Raw genomic sequence first — 21,130 nt, 5'->3', positions numbered from 1 at the left:
AGTAGATTACAATGAGCTATTGTGGTTTAATTTGTGAAATGCTTGGTATCATCCTCCAAATAATCCATGGAAATAATTTTCTGTAGATTTCATGATATCATCTCTGGAATCTCTCTGATGTGAAATTGTTTTTCAATTGCTTAATCATGAGCTCTTAGTGATTTCTTTTGCTCCCTATTATTACATATTCTAACCAAAAGTACAAATAAGAAGTTGTAAAAGGTGTAAGAAAACACTGTGAAAGCCACGTGGCTGATGTGCATTTAAAGGTATAAAAAAGCACTGTCTTTCTTTTCTTAAACATGCCTCTTGGTTTTAATTAAATATTCCAATAAGAAAAAAGAAAAATAAATGCAAGCTAACATAGGTATAGATAAATACATACTCCTGAAGCCTTTTCCTAGCAAGGAAATTGTGTTTCCAAAACATTTTTTTCCAACAATATTTTTCACAATTATGTGACTCTCTTCAATTGTTACATAAAGAGCCATAATTTTAGGGTTGTTAGAAAAATGTGATTTTAAGTTTAGAAATGGTCTTTTTGGAACATGTATTAATTTAAAATTAACAGACGAATTATTGTAAAATGAATGAATTATTGATGGCATAAATAGGTTTTATTTAATAGGGCAATTCTAATGCCAAAGAGCCAATGATTTGACTCGAGTTAACATACTTCAAAGCATATATTGTGTATATTTTCTCCATATAACTTCTGGCATTTTCCTGATTGTATTAACTTAAAATATAGCAGCTAACAGTTTTTAAAACATATATGGAAAAGAAACTGGCAAACTTTGTTAAAACAAAATATAAACCAATATGGAAAATCCTGAGTTTCAATTACTTGGATATGCTGTTAAAGCAAATTTAGATGTGAAACATAAAACCAGGCTGCAATTTCTCTATACAGAAATAAATTATAAGGAGATTCACAGTAATGTAAATTCTCAAAGCTATGTATTAATAAAAACTAGTTTAAACTTCCAGTTGAGAAAAAAAATTTGCAGACAAAGAATGTAAACAATAAATAGTACGATTAAGTAAATTTAGCAGAATATTCTAAGTGCTTGTGATTTATTTTAAAATGTGAATTGATATTTTGCAATGAACACTTATAAAACAACTTCCTGTGAATATGGTTCAACATCAAAATAAATCTGAAGTATGATGAGGAAAGCTGGCTAACTTTAGAGAACTGAATTTTCTGAAACACTTTTGTATGTGTTGACTTGAGATTTGGATTATCAATTTAATAATGCTTTTAATTAAACATCAGATATTTCTACCAAATAGTTTTTAGGTAAGCAAAAATTTAATGTAAAAAAAAAAACTGTGATAAAACATATGTTTCACTTTAAAAGGAAAAAGTGAAAGGTAATAATGTATCCATCTGCTTCTAATTTGATCTGTGTTTTGGATATAGTAAACCACAATTTATCCAACTTCAGAAGAGTTGCACAATTACAAAGTCACATTTATGACAGACTTCTATGAACATTGCAGTCATTAAAATGAACCACAAATATAAGCAATGATTTAAAATATGTATTCATCTACAAACCTTTTGATATTTTTTCATTTACTTTAAATTCTCAGTTTTACAAGCTATAAGACCTTTAAACTACCCACAATGTTTAATCCGAAGTTCATGATTATTTTCAAAGTTTTTTAAAATGTTAGCTGAACATTCAAAAGTTTCAGACTAATTAATTTATATATGGTAATTAGAATAGCTTTTTTATACATAAACTGTCATCTATTGGTGTTCAAAACGTAGGCACATTAGGTTTTTAAATTCCTATGAAGATGAGAATAAGAGCTAACTTCAAGTACAATATAACAGTCATCATTTAAGAACTTCTAATCTCAAAGGACCTATTTTTGACCAAGAAGTGCACTGTGCCGCATCTGTTCTCTTACACTCCAGACTAACAAATAGCAGTTGTATTATAACTGAGTAAAAGGGAAGTGAATTTTCAGTCACTCTGTCATGGAAAAGAAACTCAGAAATGCCATTCTTCATAGTGATGGCAAGATACCGGGAAAATAGGCTCTCCAGCTATTTGTAGGAATGTAAATTTAATCCTTCTGTCCTACTGATAGAAATTCATGTAAAGAAAAGTAGGATTGTATAAGTTTATATATGCACAAAGATATTCAATGAGTCATTTTATTTTTAATAGTAAAAAATTAGAAACACTATATTGCTTATCAATAGGGATGGTAATAAATAGTTGTGTATTCACACAAGTACTCTAATGTCACTAAAATAATAAAAAAGGAATTTATGTGAAGGTGAAACTTCAAGTTTACACTCTGAACTTTCAGCTTCTCTGTTTTCATTTCTCAACACACAGAAGTGATGATAAAATATAACAGGATAAAATAAAAGAGATACTGCCTGATGAACAAAAAATATGTATCTCTGAGTAACAGAAATATAGCACAGTATCAAGTGGTGTGCTGAGCTAAAGCTGAGTACCTTACTGAGTTGAGTATGTAGGCTAGCGGAAATGAACGGGTCCTCAGATCTTAGGGTCAATAGAAATAAAGCTGTCCCACATGAAGCTGGGATCTGGAGGCAGGCATTACTGGAAATCAGAACCTGGAAAGAAATTCCATTTGCTTTTGAAAGGAGAGTTGAAAAACTATACATATCACTGCTAGTTGCTGCCAGCGGTAGTTACTTGAATGAAGTCATGTGTCTAAAGAGATGGGAGGACACAGGCATGGCAATTGAGCTGAACTTCTGTCTGGCTTGGAGATTGAATCTGATAAAAGTCCAATATTGTTTTAGGATAGAATCTCACACAAAAAATATAAGTTGTATTTCTGAACCAAGAGTGCTGGAAATAATGGGGTGGGCCAAAGTCCAAGCAGCAGTGCTTGTGGATAGGCACAAGTAAACTCATAAAGTCAGAGAGGAAAATGAAAGTTCTGATCCAAGATGAGATTCCAAACCAGAATTTTAACATGTATGAAGAAAACTATCTCATCAAAATCAGTCATTACAAAATAAATTATTCATGACTAAATGAAAATAAGCTATATGTCTGAAAAATAAGTTTACAATAAGTATGTTGAGACCCTCGAAAAGAAAAAGAAAAAATATTACTCCCAAAATGACTAAGAATTCAGCACAGATATGACAAGCAGAATAATTGCAATAGGAAAAGGTGGAAAATGAGACTATCTTAGTTCAGGCTGCTGTAACAAATTATCATAAACTGGGTTGTTTAAACAACAAACATTTATTTCTCACAGTTCTAGAGACTGAGAAGTACAAGATCAAGAACTGGGAAACCTGGTGTGTGTCTAAGGCACTCTTCCTGGTTTGCAGATGGCAATCTTCTTATGACATGCCAACTCTACTCTCGTAACTGATTACCTCCCAAACCTCCCAATACCATCACATTGGGGATTAGGATTTCAACATGAATTTGGTCTGGACACAAACATTCAGTCTATAACACCTATAAGAAAAATGTGGTTCAAAACCACAGTGGGATTGCATCCTTTCGACATCCGTTGATTGATAATAAACAAGCCCAGTAACACCCATGCTGGTGAGAGTACAGGAGGCAGACACTTTGCTTTCAGTGGAGATTGGTGAACCTCTATGGAAAGCAATATATTTCAATGTTTACAATGTGTCTCCAATTTTACCCACAATTTCACCTCTAGGAATTTATCACGTAGATATATTCATGCATTTGAGGAGTGAGATGTACAAAGATATTTATTTAAAGCTTTATTAAATGTGTTTAATAAACTTAAACCAATACATATATACTCTTCCATGTACACCAAAGTTATAGAAAACTCTTTCAAATTTGACCATATGTTAGGTTCCAAAGAAGTCTTAAAAGTATTTCAAATAATTGGCAATTTACAAAAAGCATTCTCTACACACACACACACACACACACACACACACACAAAATAGAAATCTACAGCAGAATGATTTTTAAAAATGTATTTGGAAACTAGGATCATACTTCAAAATAATCAGTGGATTAACTAAGAAATCATACATATATTTAAATATTTAGAACTGAATAAAATGGGTAATATATATCAAAATGTTTATGACTTTTAAAAAAAGACTTGATATTTTAGACCAATTTTAGGTTCACAGCAAAATTGAGCAGAAAGTACAGAGACTTCCTGTATACTCCCACCGCCCTCACATGCTCAGCTTTCTTTACTGTCAATATACTGCACCAAAGTGGTACATTTGTTATAATCAATGCACCTACAGTGACACATCTTTCTCATCCAAAGTCTATGGTTTACATGAGGGTTTACTTTAGATGTTGTATATTCTATGGGTCTTGACAAATAGATGATGACATGTATCCATCATTATAGCATCAAGGAGAATAATTTCACTGCTCTAAAAATCTTTTGTACCCTGCCTGCTTATTCTTCCCTCCCCCTTAGCTCCTGGAAGCTACTGATCTTTTTACTGTCCCTATGGTTTTGCCCTTTCCAGAGTGTCATGTCACTGAAATCACATCGTATGTAGACTTGCCGTATTGACTTCTTTCACCTTGTAATATGCATTTGAGTTTCCTTCATGCCTTTTCACGGCTTGGTAGTTGAACTCTTTAAGCTTTGAATAATATTCCGTTATGCCACAATTTTTTCATCTGTTTACCCACTGAAGGACATCTTTGTTGTTTCCAAGTTCTGGCAATTATGAATAAAGCTGTTATAAATATCTACGTACAGGCTTTTGGGTGGACACAAGTTGTCAATTCATTTGGGTAAAGACCAAGGAGTCCATTTACAGGATAGTAGGGTCAGAGTATGTTCAGTATTTCTAAGCAATGGCTGCACTGTCTTTCAAAGTGGCTATACCATTTTGCATTCATTCACTTGTGATGCATGAAAATTTCTGTTGCTCTATATCCTTGAACACCTTTAGTGTTGTCACTGTTCCAGATTTTCATCATTCTGATAGGTGTACAGTTGTATCTCATTATTGTTTTAATTTGCATTTTTCTAATGACTTATTATTTTGAGTATATTTTCAAATGTTCATTTGCCATTAAATTGATTTTAATAGTTAAATGTCCCAAACAACCTAACTAGGCAAAAATAGGGCACTAGGTGCAAACATGATATTTCTATATAGTAGAATGCCTTGCAGATTTGGAAGTCATTATAATGCACTGACATGAACACTTCTCTGTGATTACATGTTGAGTGAAAAGTGAAGGAGTGCAAGAGTGGGCATAGCATGTAATATTGTTTAAGTGCAAAGAAAATAAAAGTATTTTCTTTCTATGATAAAAACATTTCTGTTTTCATTCACAAGAGACTATTGTCATTGTTTGTCTCTAAGTATGGGGAAAAAGTGGCTAGGAAGAATGACTGAGAAGGTATCATAACTTTTACTGTGTCCTTTTTTGATTGACTGCCTTTCTTTGACTACCTTTCTAAGAGCTGCGATAGTTTGGTGCTGACTCATCTACCTTCCACTCTAGATTCCATTGGAATAAGCAATATACATTTTGAAATCAAGTTCCAGAGTAGTGTTATTAGTTAATGACAAGTGATCTTTAGCAGAAGAATGTAACAGAACTGACTGGCAGACATGTGGATTTAACTTTAACAGTGGCATCGTACTCTGTTCTGATCTGCTGTGTAATGAAAATTCTCTGTGGGCTTCTGTGAATGGCAAACATTATTCTTGTCTATTTTTGGATTGTTTTGTTTTCTTTCCCCTATTGTTGTATCAGTGAATACAGAATAAAATGATGAATTTAATCATTGTGGAAAACAAATCTGGATTATTAGAACCAAAAATATCCTATAATGGTATAGTGATTTTGTTAGAATTATATGATGGGTTATATATGAAATATTTCTAAACATATCCCTTTTTTTTCTTTCTGGAACCAGCCCTATGGAATACTTCTAATTATTTCCGATGAAAATAATATGGCAAGCTGTTCATTGTTTATGTGCCAGAAAGCTAATAAAATATTTTGCATTTTTCTTCTTATGAGCCTCCTATATTTTTCCTAGATTCCTCCCAGCGATTTTTTTTTTTTTTTTTTTTTTTTTTTTTTTTTTTGAGATGGAGTCTTGCTCTGTCACCCAGGCTGGAGTGCAGTGGCGAGATCTCGGCTCACTGCAAGCTCCGTCTCCTGGGTTCACGCCATGCTCTTGCCTCAACCTCCCAAGTAGCTGGGAGTACAGGCGCCCGCCACCTTGCCCGGCTAATTTTTTGTATTTTTAGTAGAGACGGGATTTCACCATGTTCCCCAGGATGGTTTTGATCTCCTGATCTCGTCAGCTGACAGTTTTAAACCTTTTGTTGTATGCCTACTCTTCTTGTTTCCCTTCAGTCCTGTCTATAAAGAAGAATAAACAATGTTCCTTTTTGTCCAGGAGGGCTCTTTTTTAGATTTATTTATTTTATTTATTTATTTATTTATTTTTGAGAAAAAGTCTTGCTCTGTTGCCCAGGTAGGAGTGCAGTGGCATGACCTCAGCTCACTGCAACCTCCAACCCCCAGGTTCAAGCAATATCTGCCTCAGCCTCCTGAGTACCTGGGATTATAGGCATGCATCACCACACCTGACTAAATTTTTTTTTTTCTTTTTAGTAGAGATGGGGTTTCACCATGTTGGCCAGGCTGCTGTCGAACTCTTTACCTCAAGTGATTCACCCACCTCGGCTTCCCAAAGTGCTGGGATTAGAGGTGTGAGCCAGTGCCCCCAACCCCTTCTTTAGATATTGATCCTGTGACCTCCTAATCCTTGTGGGAGCTTAGTCACCTTTCTTGTTTGGTTTTCTATTTCTTTCTCCACACTAATTTTTCTTTCTCTATGTAACTGTATTTAGTCCAATAACCTGAAAAATACTTTTGATTTTATTACCTTTTCCCTGTCTTCCTTCTTCACTTCATTAAATCACCTTATGTAAGTACCTCGATGTCTTATGTCTCATTAATTCCTTCACCCCTTGCAATCTAACATCCAATGGCTTCCCTTGATGGAAATGGCTATTTTGATGGTCACCAGGAATGATTTCTTAGTTTATGCTCTTCTGTGTTTTGAGTCCTACTCTGCCATTCAGTAACTGCATGAGTGCAGATAAGTTACTAAACCTCTCTACATTATCGTTTTCTGATCTGTAGAATAGATATGATAATAATAACTGGTAGAATGTACAAAGAGTGCCTAGAACACTGTAGAAGCTTAATAAATGACACTTTTCACTACTAGTACTGCACCTCGGCTTCTTTCTCTGCAACACTTAACCCTGCTGCATGTCCTCTCCTTTCAATATTTTCTTATGAATTCTCACATTGGATTGTTCTCTTTAGCCACATGGCATTTAGACTCCTCTTTTTATTTCACTTTTCCTTGCCCATTTTCCTCTACCTATCCCTTATATTTAATTTTAAAATATACTTGTTGAGCACATAATATGTGTCGAGCATTGTAGATATTTTTCTCTTAATTTGTTTTGCTCCTTCTCATCTTTCTTCAAGGTCTTCACGGCAATCTCTTCTGTCCCCAGTTTTAACCATCACCTCTAGGACTCCAAAATTTCTGCCACTGACATTTACTCCCTACTTCCAACCCATTTTTTCCCAATGCAATGCTGAACATTCTACTTTCTCTTCAAAGTCAGAAATGAGTAAGAATGTATCATTTCCGTTAGAATATGTAATCCCCTGTACACTCAGATTTAAAGCAGAAAGCACCCTTTGACACTTCTAACTTGAAATCGTTTTCCAAGTCCTAGTCCTACTGAGGTTACTTCTGCAATATCTCCAACATCACCCATTCCATTCTCTACTCACGTCTCATAACCTAAGGTTAAGCTTCCATTATCTATCACTCAGATCTTTGTGTGGCCAACTGTGTTTTCCCCTGACAGTCATTAGCTTCAATCCACTCTATCCACAGTTTTGGCTTCCTCTTACCTCTCAAGATGTGACCTAAGCACATACTTTTAAAAAATCTTTCAGTCGTTCAAATTTGCTGAATCTTATAGACAATCTCCATTGCTAATTCAAAAAGTGTCTCAATTTTCTTAACCATAATCAGATTAAGAAACGCTTCTTGAATTAGGGGCCCCAAACTGCTTCATTATTGCTTTTTGAACAGGTCCCATTCTTTCCTGCTTTTATACCTTTAGATAAGAGTTTCATCTTTTGTGTGAATTCGATTAAACAAGTAAGGTTGAATATTCAGCATATAAACCTGCATATGTTCAAAATTACCGCCCAAAAATCACCCATTAAACTTAATATACATGGTTCTATGTATATAGCTCAGGATAATTTGTACCTATAACTCTATTATAAACAAGGTAATGCTTAGCATAAAATAAAAAGCAAATATAAAAATTAGAATTTTATAATGAATTCACTTAGAGATGGAACAAAGATCAGCATAAGAAAAAACTGATTCTCTTCTACTATGTATGCCCTAACACATTCCTACTGAGTAGCAAGAGTAGTCACTATGCTATTAAATTTTTATTTCTTTCACCTGTTCTGTTTACTTGCTTTTGATTTTGTGTGGGGTATATATTCTAATGTTAAGACTGTACACATAAGGCAGCTGTCTATATTAAATGCTTTTTTCCTTACGTAAAATTTTCTACCATCCTTCAAAACACTGTTCAAAAGAATAGTTTGGTAAAGCTTGTTTTGCATCCTTCCAATCATACATATTTTCCACCTCCTTGAAAATCCATAGTACTCTCTGATGGTTATATGGCTTTCATCTTATTCTACTTTATATGTTCAATATTAGAACATTTGTCATTACTAGAGTTATTGCTCCACAAGGTCAGGAATTTGTCTTCCCCATCTTTCTACACTCTTCAGTAGAAAATCAAGCATATAATACTCAAAAAATATTTGTCAAATTGAATTGAAACCAAACACTGTTAGAGAAACAAATATGTAGGTAACACTAAAGGTTAGTAGCATAAACATTTTTTAAAAGATTAGTTTATAGACCAGTGTTCAAAAAGGCATTATAATAATATAGTTGCAAGTAAATCCATTTAGACTTTCTCAAAGATTCACTTCATATTAATATTATTATTCTTAATATAAACTGCCAGTCATATCCCAGAACAGAAATTATCCCATTATAGCATTTGTTGTCTTTTTATTAAACTAAAAACAAGTCAGTTTACAAAAAGATAGATCTATTTCAGAACATGGTCATGGTCAAGAGTTTAACACAGAAAAGAGAAACTCTAGAAGAGATTGTTATCAATTTATTTTGGGAAACTAGCATGTTTTCTACAATCATAAAAACTTAAGATTTTCTATACCTGTTGACTTTGTAGTTGTGTTTAACCAATTTTCTGGGTTTTGGGGATTTTTTTAAAAAATTTGCTGTTGTTATTCTTGTTACTTATCCATTCTTATTTTCTTTTCTCAAAGGACAAAACCACAGTTACCAAAATAGAGTGTTTGTCATGTAGTTATCAAGTTGAAAACATCATTATAAATAAATGAGAAAATATTTTGTAGAGCTCAACTTCATACTAATTATCTAATATGGTTTTCAGCATCTTCTAAAAACGAATTAGTAAACACAAAATGATTTACTTGGTTACTTGAATTACTCTGCAAATTTAAAAAACTTTATTTTAAAGGTTTTTGGATATTCTATCTATTGGATAGTTACAATGTCTATAATATGTTTTACTATTATTAATAACTACTTATTTCTTATATATAAAGAAGGGAGTTTAAGCAAAGAAATCTGTGATATTTGTTCATTCAAGGTTTTATGTCCAATGACTTGATTAGGTACTTGATTAGGTGAGGATTTATCTTGATATGAATCAAGTAAAAATCAATATGTTTCAAGTATTTTTACTGAGGCCATTTGCTTTTGGGTTTTACCTAATTCATGTTCATGAGTTAGAAATTCATTAAACTTGCACAGCAAAAGAAACTACCATCAGAGTGAACAGGCAACCTACAAAATGGGAGAAAATTTTTGCAACCTACTCATCTGACAAAGGGCTAATATCCAGAATCTGCAATGAACTTCAACAAATCTACAAGAAAAAAACAAACAACCCCATCAAAAAGTGGGTGAAGGACATGAACAGACACTTCTCAAAAGAAGACATTTATGCAGCCAAAAAACACATGAAAAAATGCTCACCATCACTGGCCATCAGAGAAATGCAAATCAAAACCACAATGAGATACCATCTCACACCAGTTAGAATAGCAATCATTGAAAAGTCAGGAAACAACAGGTGCTGGAGAGGATGTGGAGAAATAGGAACACTTTTCCACTGTTGGTGGGACTGTAAACTAGTTCAACCATTGTGGAAGTCAGTGTGGCGATTCCTCAGGGATCTAGAACTAGAAATTCCATTTGACCCAGCCATCCCATTACTGGGTATATACCCAAAGGACTATAAATCATGCTGCTATAAAGACACATGCACACGTATGTTTATTGTGGCACTATTCACAATAGCAAAGACTTGGAACAAACCCAAATGTCCAACAATGATAGACTGGATTAAGAAAATGTGGCACATATACACCATGGAATACTATGCAGCCATCAAAAATGATGAGTTCATGTCCTTTGTAGGGACATGGATGAAATTGGAAATCATCATTCTCAGTAAACTATCGCAAGAACAGAAAACCAAACACCGCATATTCTCACTCATAGGTGGGAATTGAACAATGAGAACACATGGACACAGGAAGGGGAACATCACACTTTGGGGACTGTTGTGGGGTGGGGGGAGGGGGGAGGGATAGCATTGGGAGATATACCTAATGCTAGATGACGAGTTAGTGGGTGCAGCGCACCAGCATGGCACATGTATACATATGTAACTTACCTGCTCATTGCGCACATGTACCATAAAACCTAAAGTATAATAATAATAATAATAAAATAAAATAAAAGGAAAAAAAAAGAAAAAAAAAAAAGAAATTCATTAAACTTACCATACTTGATTCGCCTTCTTATCTAAATTTTGGTAAGAACTAAAACCAAACACAAATAGAGAGAAGCAATTAAGCTTCAAACAGCCCCTGAAAAATCAATAGGAAGAGGTGGGCTATTTAAGCTTATACAATTCATTTAAACTATGTATTCATATTTATTCATATCTCTGGTGACATTATTTGTTTTAAAGTTTTACAGTCATCTGAATGTCATTTTTGTTTACCTTTTCCAAGCAGTATTTATGTCAGGGATGGCAAATAGCCTTACTGCTATTCTGACTCTAAAAGATTGATATTGATTTATAGATACATCTGTTGAAACAATTCTAAGGTCATTTTGGAGTCAGTGGTTGGGAATGCCATCATGGATTGGCGATGTGTCTGGGGAAAAAAAACAAAGGAAGTTGCATTTTGATAAACCAAATTAAAAATGGGAATTTGTATATACTTGAACTCTTGCAAATGACTTCATACAATTTAATGCTTAAGTATAGAATGTCATATTTTAGACTACAATGATATATTATGCATTGATCTTTTCTTTCTAACTAGATTACAAGCCCCTTGGTGACAGGGATCAGGCTTTATGCTTTCTTATATTTCTGAAAGCCCTTAGTAAAGGATAAGGCACAGAGTAACTTCATATAATTGTTTACAAGAAGGCTGTTGAATCTGTTAGGCTTCATTGCATGTGTGTGTACATAATCATTTTTTTAAATTAGCCAATATATTTTGGAAAAGCTATGGAAGTATAAGGTAGAAGAAAAATAAAGCAGCACGAGTATTCAATGAAAAGTCCATCTTCCTCCTACAATGGGTTTCCAGTAACTAATTCTTTCCAGAGGCAACCAATTTAAACTATGTCTTGTGTGGCCCTCCAGAAAGAATTCAAATGGAGACAAGTCTATCCATGTACTTATATTGATAAATGTATGGAAATATAATCATAGATATTGATAAATAGCTAACTCCCTTTCAACACATCAGAAAGCCTACATACACTGAGTGCTATGCCTTTTTAAAATTAATTAATTTTGAAAATTAGTTTTCATTCACTTATGTAGATTGACACATTCTTCTTCACTCAAGCATATACCTTTAATGTATGGATGCATTGTAATTGATGTCACCAGGCTTGCAGTAATTATTTAAATTGTTACTTTCCTTTCCCTAATATATACAAAACAACAGTAGATATCCTAGCATCTTTGTGCATTTGTGCAAATATATTTATGAAAACATTTTCTAAAATTAGAATTACTGTGCTGAAGAGTTGACGCATGTTTCATTTGCTGGATTTCTTGACATTGCCCTAGAGAGAGGTTATCACAATTTTCAATATTTGTGCTGTTTCTTACATTACTGTCAAATCTAGTTTTGTATTATCCAACTTTTTGATCTTGATCTAATAGAGTAGGAAGGATGTCAACTAGTTATTTTAGTTTACCTTTTTTAATTGAAAGGGATATTGAATATCTTATGTTTGTGAACTGTTACAATTTCTTCATGCATCTTGCACCTGGATTGAGTGTTATCTTATTGATTTAAAAGAGCCCTTGTATTTTTTAAAAATATGCTTTGTGTCATATAATGAAATATTTTTAAAAATATGATGAAATGATTTTTTCTGGCTTATTGACTGTCCAGTGACTTTGTCTATGGAGTTTATTGTTGCAATATGGAATAAAATATGTTTATAAAATTTAGCTTAATGTTTGTATTTTTAACATCCTTATTTCAAAATGATTACCTCTTTGATATATCTAGAATATAGTATAGCATAAGAAGCCAAGTAGAGATTCAGCTTTATTGTTTATCCTCCAGATTGGCAAATGAGGTGGTACTACATCATTAATTTTGTTCTCTGCTATTTAGATTGCCAACTTTTTCATATATAAAATCCATATACATAAATAGACCTATTTCTAATGTCTCTGTGCTCTTTAATTACTAATATCTTTATTGATATTTATAAAAAGTATTTTAACTACTATTACATTAAATTACTTCTAAATAGTTGGAATATATACAGTTTCTACTCATTAAGATTCCTCTGTTTTGTTTTTTGTTTTTTTTTTTTGGTAAGATTCTGAATGATTTTTCTGGTTTTATTTTTTAATTTAAAATAAGCTTGTAGGGTTGCATTAATATTGTTACTATTTTGAAAGGATTGTTTAAGAGAAAATTAATATCTTTACTAATCCAAGACCAAATAATATCTATATTCAAGGCTTTTTTTCAGATTTTTTGTAGAATTTGGATTTGTATAAATGTTATATAGTTCTTGTACATTTTAACCCAAAATACATTTTTTATGATAAAATTTTAATTGGCCTTTTCTTCTAGTGTATGCTCTCTATAGATACGAAATCTGTTTTTCTATTATTTTTGAAACTAGCTACCTATTTTTTGAATTCTTAGTTTATGTAATTTTAATTGACTTTATAATTATATGATTATATTAACAACACGTAATGACACTCTTTTCTGATGTTATTCTTCATTTCTAATATTATACCTCATTTCTTTCTATTACCTAATTGTCCTAAGTAGTATTTACAGAACAACATTATTGGCTTTATTTATGATGTTAATGCAAAAGTTTATAATGTTTCTCTATTTATATCAAATCTAGTGAAGTATCTGTTAATTCTTATTTTAAGAGTGTTTTTATCAATGTTGAATATCAAATGCATTTTAGTTAACTATGGAACTGATTATATTTTATTTGACATAATAGTGTGAAGAATTATTGATATATTTTTATAAATAAAACATTTTTGCACCTATATTTTAATTATTTTAAAATTTACTCACCTATAAGACTTAAGAAGACATTTAAATACATAATGGCTTTTGGATATATACAATGTAATATTTTCCATTTCCCTTGTATTTGCCCCACTTATTTTTATAAGATGCTGGTATGTAGTCAGTCAATACCTAGTATTATCTTTAGGTACATTTAAAAAATTTATATTACACCTGAACATTGCATAATCTAGAAAAGATAATTAATAAGAAGTCAGTGAAAGACAATTTCGAAAGGAGGAATAATTTGCAGTGAAACATTTACATAGATGACAGTGCCAGTCATGGTGGCTCATGCCTGTAATCCCAGTACTTTGGGAGGTTGAGGCAGTGGATCACCTGAGGTCGGGAGTTTGAGACCAGCCTGACCAACATGGTGAAACCCCGTCTCTACTAAAAATACAAAATTAGCCGGGCATAGTGGCACATGCCTGTAATCCCAGTTACATGGGAGGCTGAGGCAGGAGAATTGCTTGAACCTGGGAGGCAGAGGTTGCAGGGAATGGAGATTGCATCATTGCACTCCAGCCTGGGCAACAAGAGCACAACTCCATCACAAAAGAAAACAAAACAAAACAAAAGTAACAATGAACATTGATCTCTTTGTGTTTCTCACTGTTACTGCTGAATCATGCTGGCTAAACAATAATTATTTTATTTTTTTCTTCTAGAAACAATAACATTCTATAAATTCTGTCTATACATATGTTGGTCGCCAAAATGTTTGATATCATTTGATATTCTCTTATGAAAGGGCATGTACATATGTCTGGAGTGGGGAGTTGGGGTGTTGATGTTATAAATGTGAATAGAAGGACAACCTCTCTTGCTAAAATGAGGCATTTACCTGAATTTGGGTTTCTGACAGGCACCGATAGCATTCACCTAAATTTAGGGATCTAAAAGGCACTGATATACAAATGTATCTTTAAAGTTTGCTTTTAACAGTTTTGCGATTAAACTTTCAATTAGTCACAGAAAACTTCTTTATATATATATTTAAATAGAGCAGAGCAATGACTTGAAACTAAAGAAAATATCAAAGCCCAAACAATAAGAGCACTTTAAGAACAGGGCAAGAAATATTCAAATGCTGTCATTAAAATAAACTGTCAAATAATAAGCAAATAGATTTTGTTTTCTTTTGCTAAAGACAAGTAATTCTGCCTGCGACTGAAGACAATAATGGCCACTCATTATCACAATGACCTAATCACAAAAATCAAACTGACACTATTTCTGTTTTCTTAAGGGAGATGCATCAACAAAGCATGGGTGTGTGATGGAGATATTGATTGCGAAGATCAGTCAGATGAAGATGACTGTGACAGTTTCTTGTGTGGACCACCCAAGTATCCTTGTGCTAATGACACCTCAGTCTGCCTGCAGCCAGAGAAACTCTGCAATGGGAAAAAGGATTGTCCTGATGGATCTGATGAAGGCGATCTCTGTGGTATTGCATGTTTAATTGTACTGACTTCTCCATGAAAACTACAACCTTTTAGTTCAGTTGCTGTTACTTAATATAGTAGCATTCATTCCTTTCATTCATTCCCTTTAAATGTAGCTTTTAGCATTGAACCTTGTCTACATTTTTCAGACTCTCTAAGGCTACAGTAAAAGTCTTCAATGTGATCAGAAATTTCTGAAAATAAGACAGGAAAAGCTAGCCTATATCGAAGTCACTTAATTGTAGAGCTGTGTTCATCATTTAGGTCTCTGGATGGCCAGTGATGTTCCCCCAGTTGAACTGATAATTTGTTGATCCCTCAGAACAAGGAAAACTTGCTATTCCTCATCTATGGGATAGAGCTCACCACCACCCTATATATTTTGATAAGCCTTCTAATCATTACAATAGAAACTGATTTTTAGGAAGGGAAAGAGACTGGATAATAAAGCCAATTGAATATTACCCAATTTAACATAATTTTCCTTCAAGTTTTTAGTCCTCATACAACAGCTTTCTTTAGTATGCGTTATCTAGTTAAAATGATGATTTCAATGAGCTTTGAAATCACGTTGACTAGCAATCTTTCTTACCAACCAGCACATACAAAAGAAAATTACATTTCCTTCTCTTTCGGGAGATCAGAGATTTAGTAAAGAGATTTTTTAAAAGTGTTTTCTAGATAATACTGAAGGTTACATCAATAGATAATGAAGAACGGTTTACAGAATGATAAGAACAATAATGAGATGACTTGAGGCTGTGAGAAAATGACTTTAGGAAATAATGAAGCTAACTGATTGAAACTAGGAAAGACAACTACATTGAAGCCCAAAGTTATGTTTTGACCTCAAATGAGCATTAATAGCATACTGAATGATATAAAAAAGGAATTTTTTTTTTACCATATGTGGTAAAATGTCTTTTTTTAAGTCATGATTTTATAAAATAACCTTGAAACAGTGAATGCAACAGTCTTCATTCGATGAGGCTAAAATTACATAAAAAAATTAAGAACAACAACAAAAAAACTTAAATTGAGCAACAAAAAAGTTATAAATAAAAGATGACAAACGTCATTATTCTGTATTCATTTCTTTCTTGTCCAGCTCATTCTTTGTAGTTGGAGTGGGTTGGTGAGAGGTTTGCTCATGAAGGTTGTAAATACAATTCTAAAAGAAATTGTTAATACTCTTAAAAGAAGAAAGAATGTAATTATGGAAAAACTAGACTTCAACAAGCTTAAATTCTTTTCTTCAATTAAGTCTTTAGGTGACTTAATTTCTTAAAATCTTGGTTTTCTTATAATTAAAATAGAGGCAACAGTATCTATCAGGTAATCATGGTAATAATGCCTGATGCCCTACAGTTACTGAAAAATATTAGTACTTTTCTACCTTTTCCCCATCCTTCAAGTTAAATGAAATAAATAAAAGGCAAAAGACAGAAAGTACACCCATTGAGAAAAATGAAGAAAATGATTTAAAAAAAAAAGACAACCTTATTTTCCTATTCTTCACTTTCCAAATTGGAAAAGTAAAAGAGTAATGAGAGGATTTCCTCTTAATTCATTTCTTTGTCTACTTCAGAATTGAAAACCACTTCTTATCTAGCCATATGGTCATTACTTAAAGAGCTTTGCCCGAACATTTCAAAAGATTATAGAGACTGAAATAGATTATAAGGAGGAATCTGGTGTGGAAGTACCAGAGAAAATAAAAAGACAATTTTGTCATGATTGCAGCATTGTGGCATATTGAACTACACACCCCACTCTTTCAGAGGTGAAGTCATGAAGAGTTAGAGCAATGAAAACAGAAAGCAAATACTGGCCAAGGGATTAGATTGCCTTTTCTATGGTTATAGCAATGTATATGAGGAAAAGGAGAACCCAAGAATGTGAATCTTGTAATTCTAGTGAAGAGATTTTTTGGGGGGGAAATTTTAAAATAATTTCAAAAGAAAAGGATTTGCAATTAACGAACAAACGAAAATAGATTTTAATTACTCTAAAATGGAGTTATATTGATCCTTGTTTTAACAATATGTCAAAGATAAAGCCAGATGCTAACTAGTAAAACAGTAAGTAAAGCTTTTACTCATTAGTAACTCTTGTAATAGAGAGTCCACTGTGAACTGAGCTCACCTTCATGAAACTAAAGACTGGAAACTTTTTGAAGGTCGGGGTGTGCTAAGGAAAAGGCACTAAGGGAGTTAAAGGGGCTGCTCCACAAAATTATGCCACCTGGGTTTGATAATTGGTGCTTAAGTGGAGGGAAAAACAGGCTTCTCTTATCTTTGTGACAAGAGGCAGTGGCAGCAAGTAAGAGTAAGACACCCACTGGGCTGGGAGGGAGCATGAGAGTCAGAGTTCCCTTCTCAGGTGTTTGCACTTCAAAGAAAATGCTCTCAGCGCCTTAGAAGGCAGTTCTGGGTAGTAGATTTACACCACAAAAAGGCACAGAAAGGATTTATAATTGCAAGCTTTCTAAAGCAACTACTTTAAGAGGAGGTTCAGGGCCTATCTGCCTATTATCATGAGCGTTCTCAGGCAGACAATTTAATGTGGGGTCTGGGGTCATTCAAGGGACATGCACTTAAGCTGCTGGACAATGTGCTAGAGATTGTTCAAGTCTGTTAGTATGTATCTGTGGCCCAGGGGCATGAGGAGGGGGGTGGTGGAGGTTAGGGCAATGGGATGAAATCATTTGTGCTGAGAGTCTGCAGTTTTTATTGGCCAAGGCTGAGGTCTAGTCAAGAAGAGGACTTAGAGGATCCTGGCTAGTGTTTGGTCAAGGATAGAGTCTTTGTCAGGTAATCAAAAGTTTTAAAAGAACTTGCAGGATTAACGACAGGTTTAGGGCTAAGTAAGAATCAACAGGTTCTAATTATGCAAATATTGGCATTAAATTTATATATTCAATTTCAGATTTCAATGTGAATTTCATTTAACCTAAAATCTGTGACGTCATTCCACAGATAGTGTTAGAAAGAGACACTTCGGTACTGAGAAAACAGTGACACTTGAAATAAGCTAAAAGCATTGTAACAATTTTTTTTTCTTTACCTCCTGGGCACAATGACATTTCTTTACAGTAATTTTCTGGAAAAAGAATGTCAGTTGAACTAAGATGGGGCAAATACTTCGAAATGACTGCTGTTTTAAAATGCTTATGATTATGGGTGAACAAACATATTTGGAGGAACCAAGAGCTGAATCTATTTTTGTTCTTCAAAATAATACCAAACTTGAATTGAATTGTTAGACAAAGCAGTTAATACAATCATTTTCCTTTTCTTATTACTGTAGCTTCATTGATGATGACAAATTATATGAAGAAGTGTTGACCCATATAGAGCTTTTAAAAATGTAGAAATGTTTTTAAAAGCCTTATATTTCAGGCCAATTTTTATACTGGATACATTTTCATAGACAACCAGAAATATTTGCATCATATAAATAAATATTACTGCAATTTACCGATTATTAGACAATAGTCTTTTTAGCACATCTCAAAACATACACAATTAAAGAGGGTTTGAAATCCACTTGAAAATATTTTTAAAGCCAAGAAAGACAAAGCTTCTTTCAGCCTTATTACTACGTACCTAATGGTACACAGTGGTAGGTAATGGTGTGGTTTCAAAGACAATTATCTGCCATTTTCTTCAAGGTTGTAAGCATGTCACATTGAAATTTTCTCAAGTAGACAATTCTGACTACATTTTAGGACAATGTGTGCTTTTATACAATTTTTCTACTTTAAAAAATTCATCAAATATTTTTAACTCATTCTTCAATGTGAGGTATACACTGGTAAACAGAAGAGATATTTCCTATACCCTCATAGAGCTTACAATTTGGTGATGAAGTAGAATAATAAATAAATATATTTGAAGGACAGCTAAATATTTAAATGCTATTTAAAAAGCTAATCTTTTTTACAGGCTAATCATATTATCTATGTAATCAATACTATTGCTCATTATTTCAGCCAAAATACCAGGACAACCTTTTTTTTTTTAGTTTTTTGCTTATGATGTTTCCATGGCGTCATTGAATGAATCCTAATAACCAATATAAGAGGCACAATGTACAATTCACCTAACTTAAAAATAAATGCCTACAGCTGGTAAAGGATAAAGTAATCCATTCTGCATTGTAACTCCAAAATAGACTGTACAAGTGTTGCAAAAGATATATAGACACATATATTCATATATGTGTATATGGATATACTTGTTAATTTATTAACATCAAGATATGTCTAATATGAAGATCATCATGGTATGTACATCTTCTTTGGAAGACCTCTACAAATTATTTTGCACCGCTGCTAAAAGGCCCAACATAATCTTTCCAGTCATAATAGAAGCATTGAGCTCACTTTACATCTGTGGGGTAAAGCAAACTATACTCCCAAGTTTTATAGAAACGAAAATTTTCCATTTACAATTTCTATCACGTAGAATTAAATTTAACCTTTGGATAAATCCTATCATCATTTCTATACCAACCCCTGAAGAAAAAATTAGCCAAAGAGGACTTTCTTATATTCATTTGTAGTATCCTGGCTAATTGTAGGCTTAGAGAATTGAGTTCAATGAGTAGTATTTAACTGAGGAAAGCAATTGATAAGAGCTATAATCTGTTCCCCCCTTTTTATAGATGAGTGTTCGCTGAACAATGGAGGCTGTAGCAACCACTGTTCTGTTGTTCCTGGAAGAGGAATTGTCTGTTCCTGCCCTGAAGGACTTCAACTCAACAAAGACAATAAAACATGCGAAATTGTGGATTATTGTAGCAATCATCTAAAGTGCAGCCAAGTATGTGAGCAGCACAAGCACACAGTCAAGTGCTCATGTTATGAAGGTTGGAAGCTGGATGTAGATGGTGAAAGTTGTACAAGTGTTGGTAAGTAACTATTTTGTGTATGTTGCTATATTTAAGAATAGATCTTGAAAGAAACAAATCCCAAAACTGCTTCAGAAAATTAATAGAAGGATTCAACTCATTTTAGATAAAGCACTTAACTATAATGTGTTATTTTAGACCTACTATAAAATTTCTAGAGAGAAAATATAATAATCCTTACTTTTGCTATCCATTGAATTGTTACCATCAGATTATTTTTTTCCTGAAACATTGATTTTATTATATCCCAGATGGGCTTGTTTTTGCATGAGTAAAAGCATTTGCTTTGTTTCTCTGTGTATGCTTTTTTAGGGGGTCCTGCCCCACATTCCCAATTGTTATTTCTACTGCTCTTGAAAACAATTTCTTGCTCTGGCTGTGTTCATCTTCTAACCACTTATTTAAAACATTCTGAGGATTCTGTAGGTGGTTTTTCACAGTGGGAAAGGCATACAAGGGCTTTAGATTATGATATTCCAACTCTAATTGTGTAACTTACATTCATTCTTTATGTGACCCTAGGCAGGTTACATAACACTTTTGAGCTTCAGTTTTCTCATTTTTCAAGTAACGTTGCCCATTTTAACCATTTCTTGCTTATAGCATGTTGTAAGAGTAGCGTGAAAGACTTGTTACTGTGCCGCACACCCATTGGGTGTTTAAAGAAGTATCACTTCCCATCCACTTTTCTAGATTCTTAGTCTGAGTCCACAGGAAACTTAGAAGTCTATGGATAGAATTGAAGAGATTCAGGAACTTTGTTTGGGAAAATATGATAGCATTATTTTAACTTCTAACTGAAAGTTAGCATTTCTTTCCATTGTGAATGTATGCTACAGACCACCAAAGTCATTAGCAGCAACTATGAATTTGCTGATAGAAGTAATAGACATATTCATATCACATTATAGTTGCTGCACATATCTCAAAATATCACATGTTCAGGCTTTGAAACCCACTTCTAATTCAATA

General features: G+C 33.2%; 1 protein-coding gene across 1 annotated transcript in view; it reads left to right on the top strand.

Moving 5' to 3' along the window:
• LRP1B (LDL receptor related protein 1B) overlaps positions 1-21,130 on the top strand; it is a 1,896,287-nt gene that overhangs the window by 1,209,606 nt on the left and 665,551 nt on the right. The window contains exons 22-23 of the mRNA XM_054478394.2: positions 15,046-15,246; positions 19,913-20,158. Coding sequence (XP_054334369.1) covers positions 15,046-15,246; positions 19,913-20,158 — 447 coding nt within the window. The remainder of the gene's footprint in view (positions 1-15,045; positions 15,247-19,912; positions 20,159-21,130) is intronic.

Source organism: Pongo pygmaeus, chromosome 11, assembly GCF_028885625.2.
Source record: "Pongo pygmaeus isolate AG05252 chromosome 11, NHGRI_mPonPyg2-v2.0_pri, whole genome shotgun sequence".
Lineage (NCBI taxonomy): Eukaryota > Metazoa > Chordata > Mammalia > Primates > Hominidae > Pongo > Pongo pygmaeus.
This window is presented reverse-complemented; position numbering and strand designations above follow the sequence as displayed.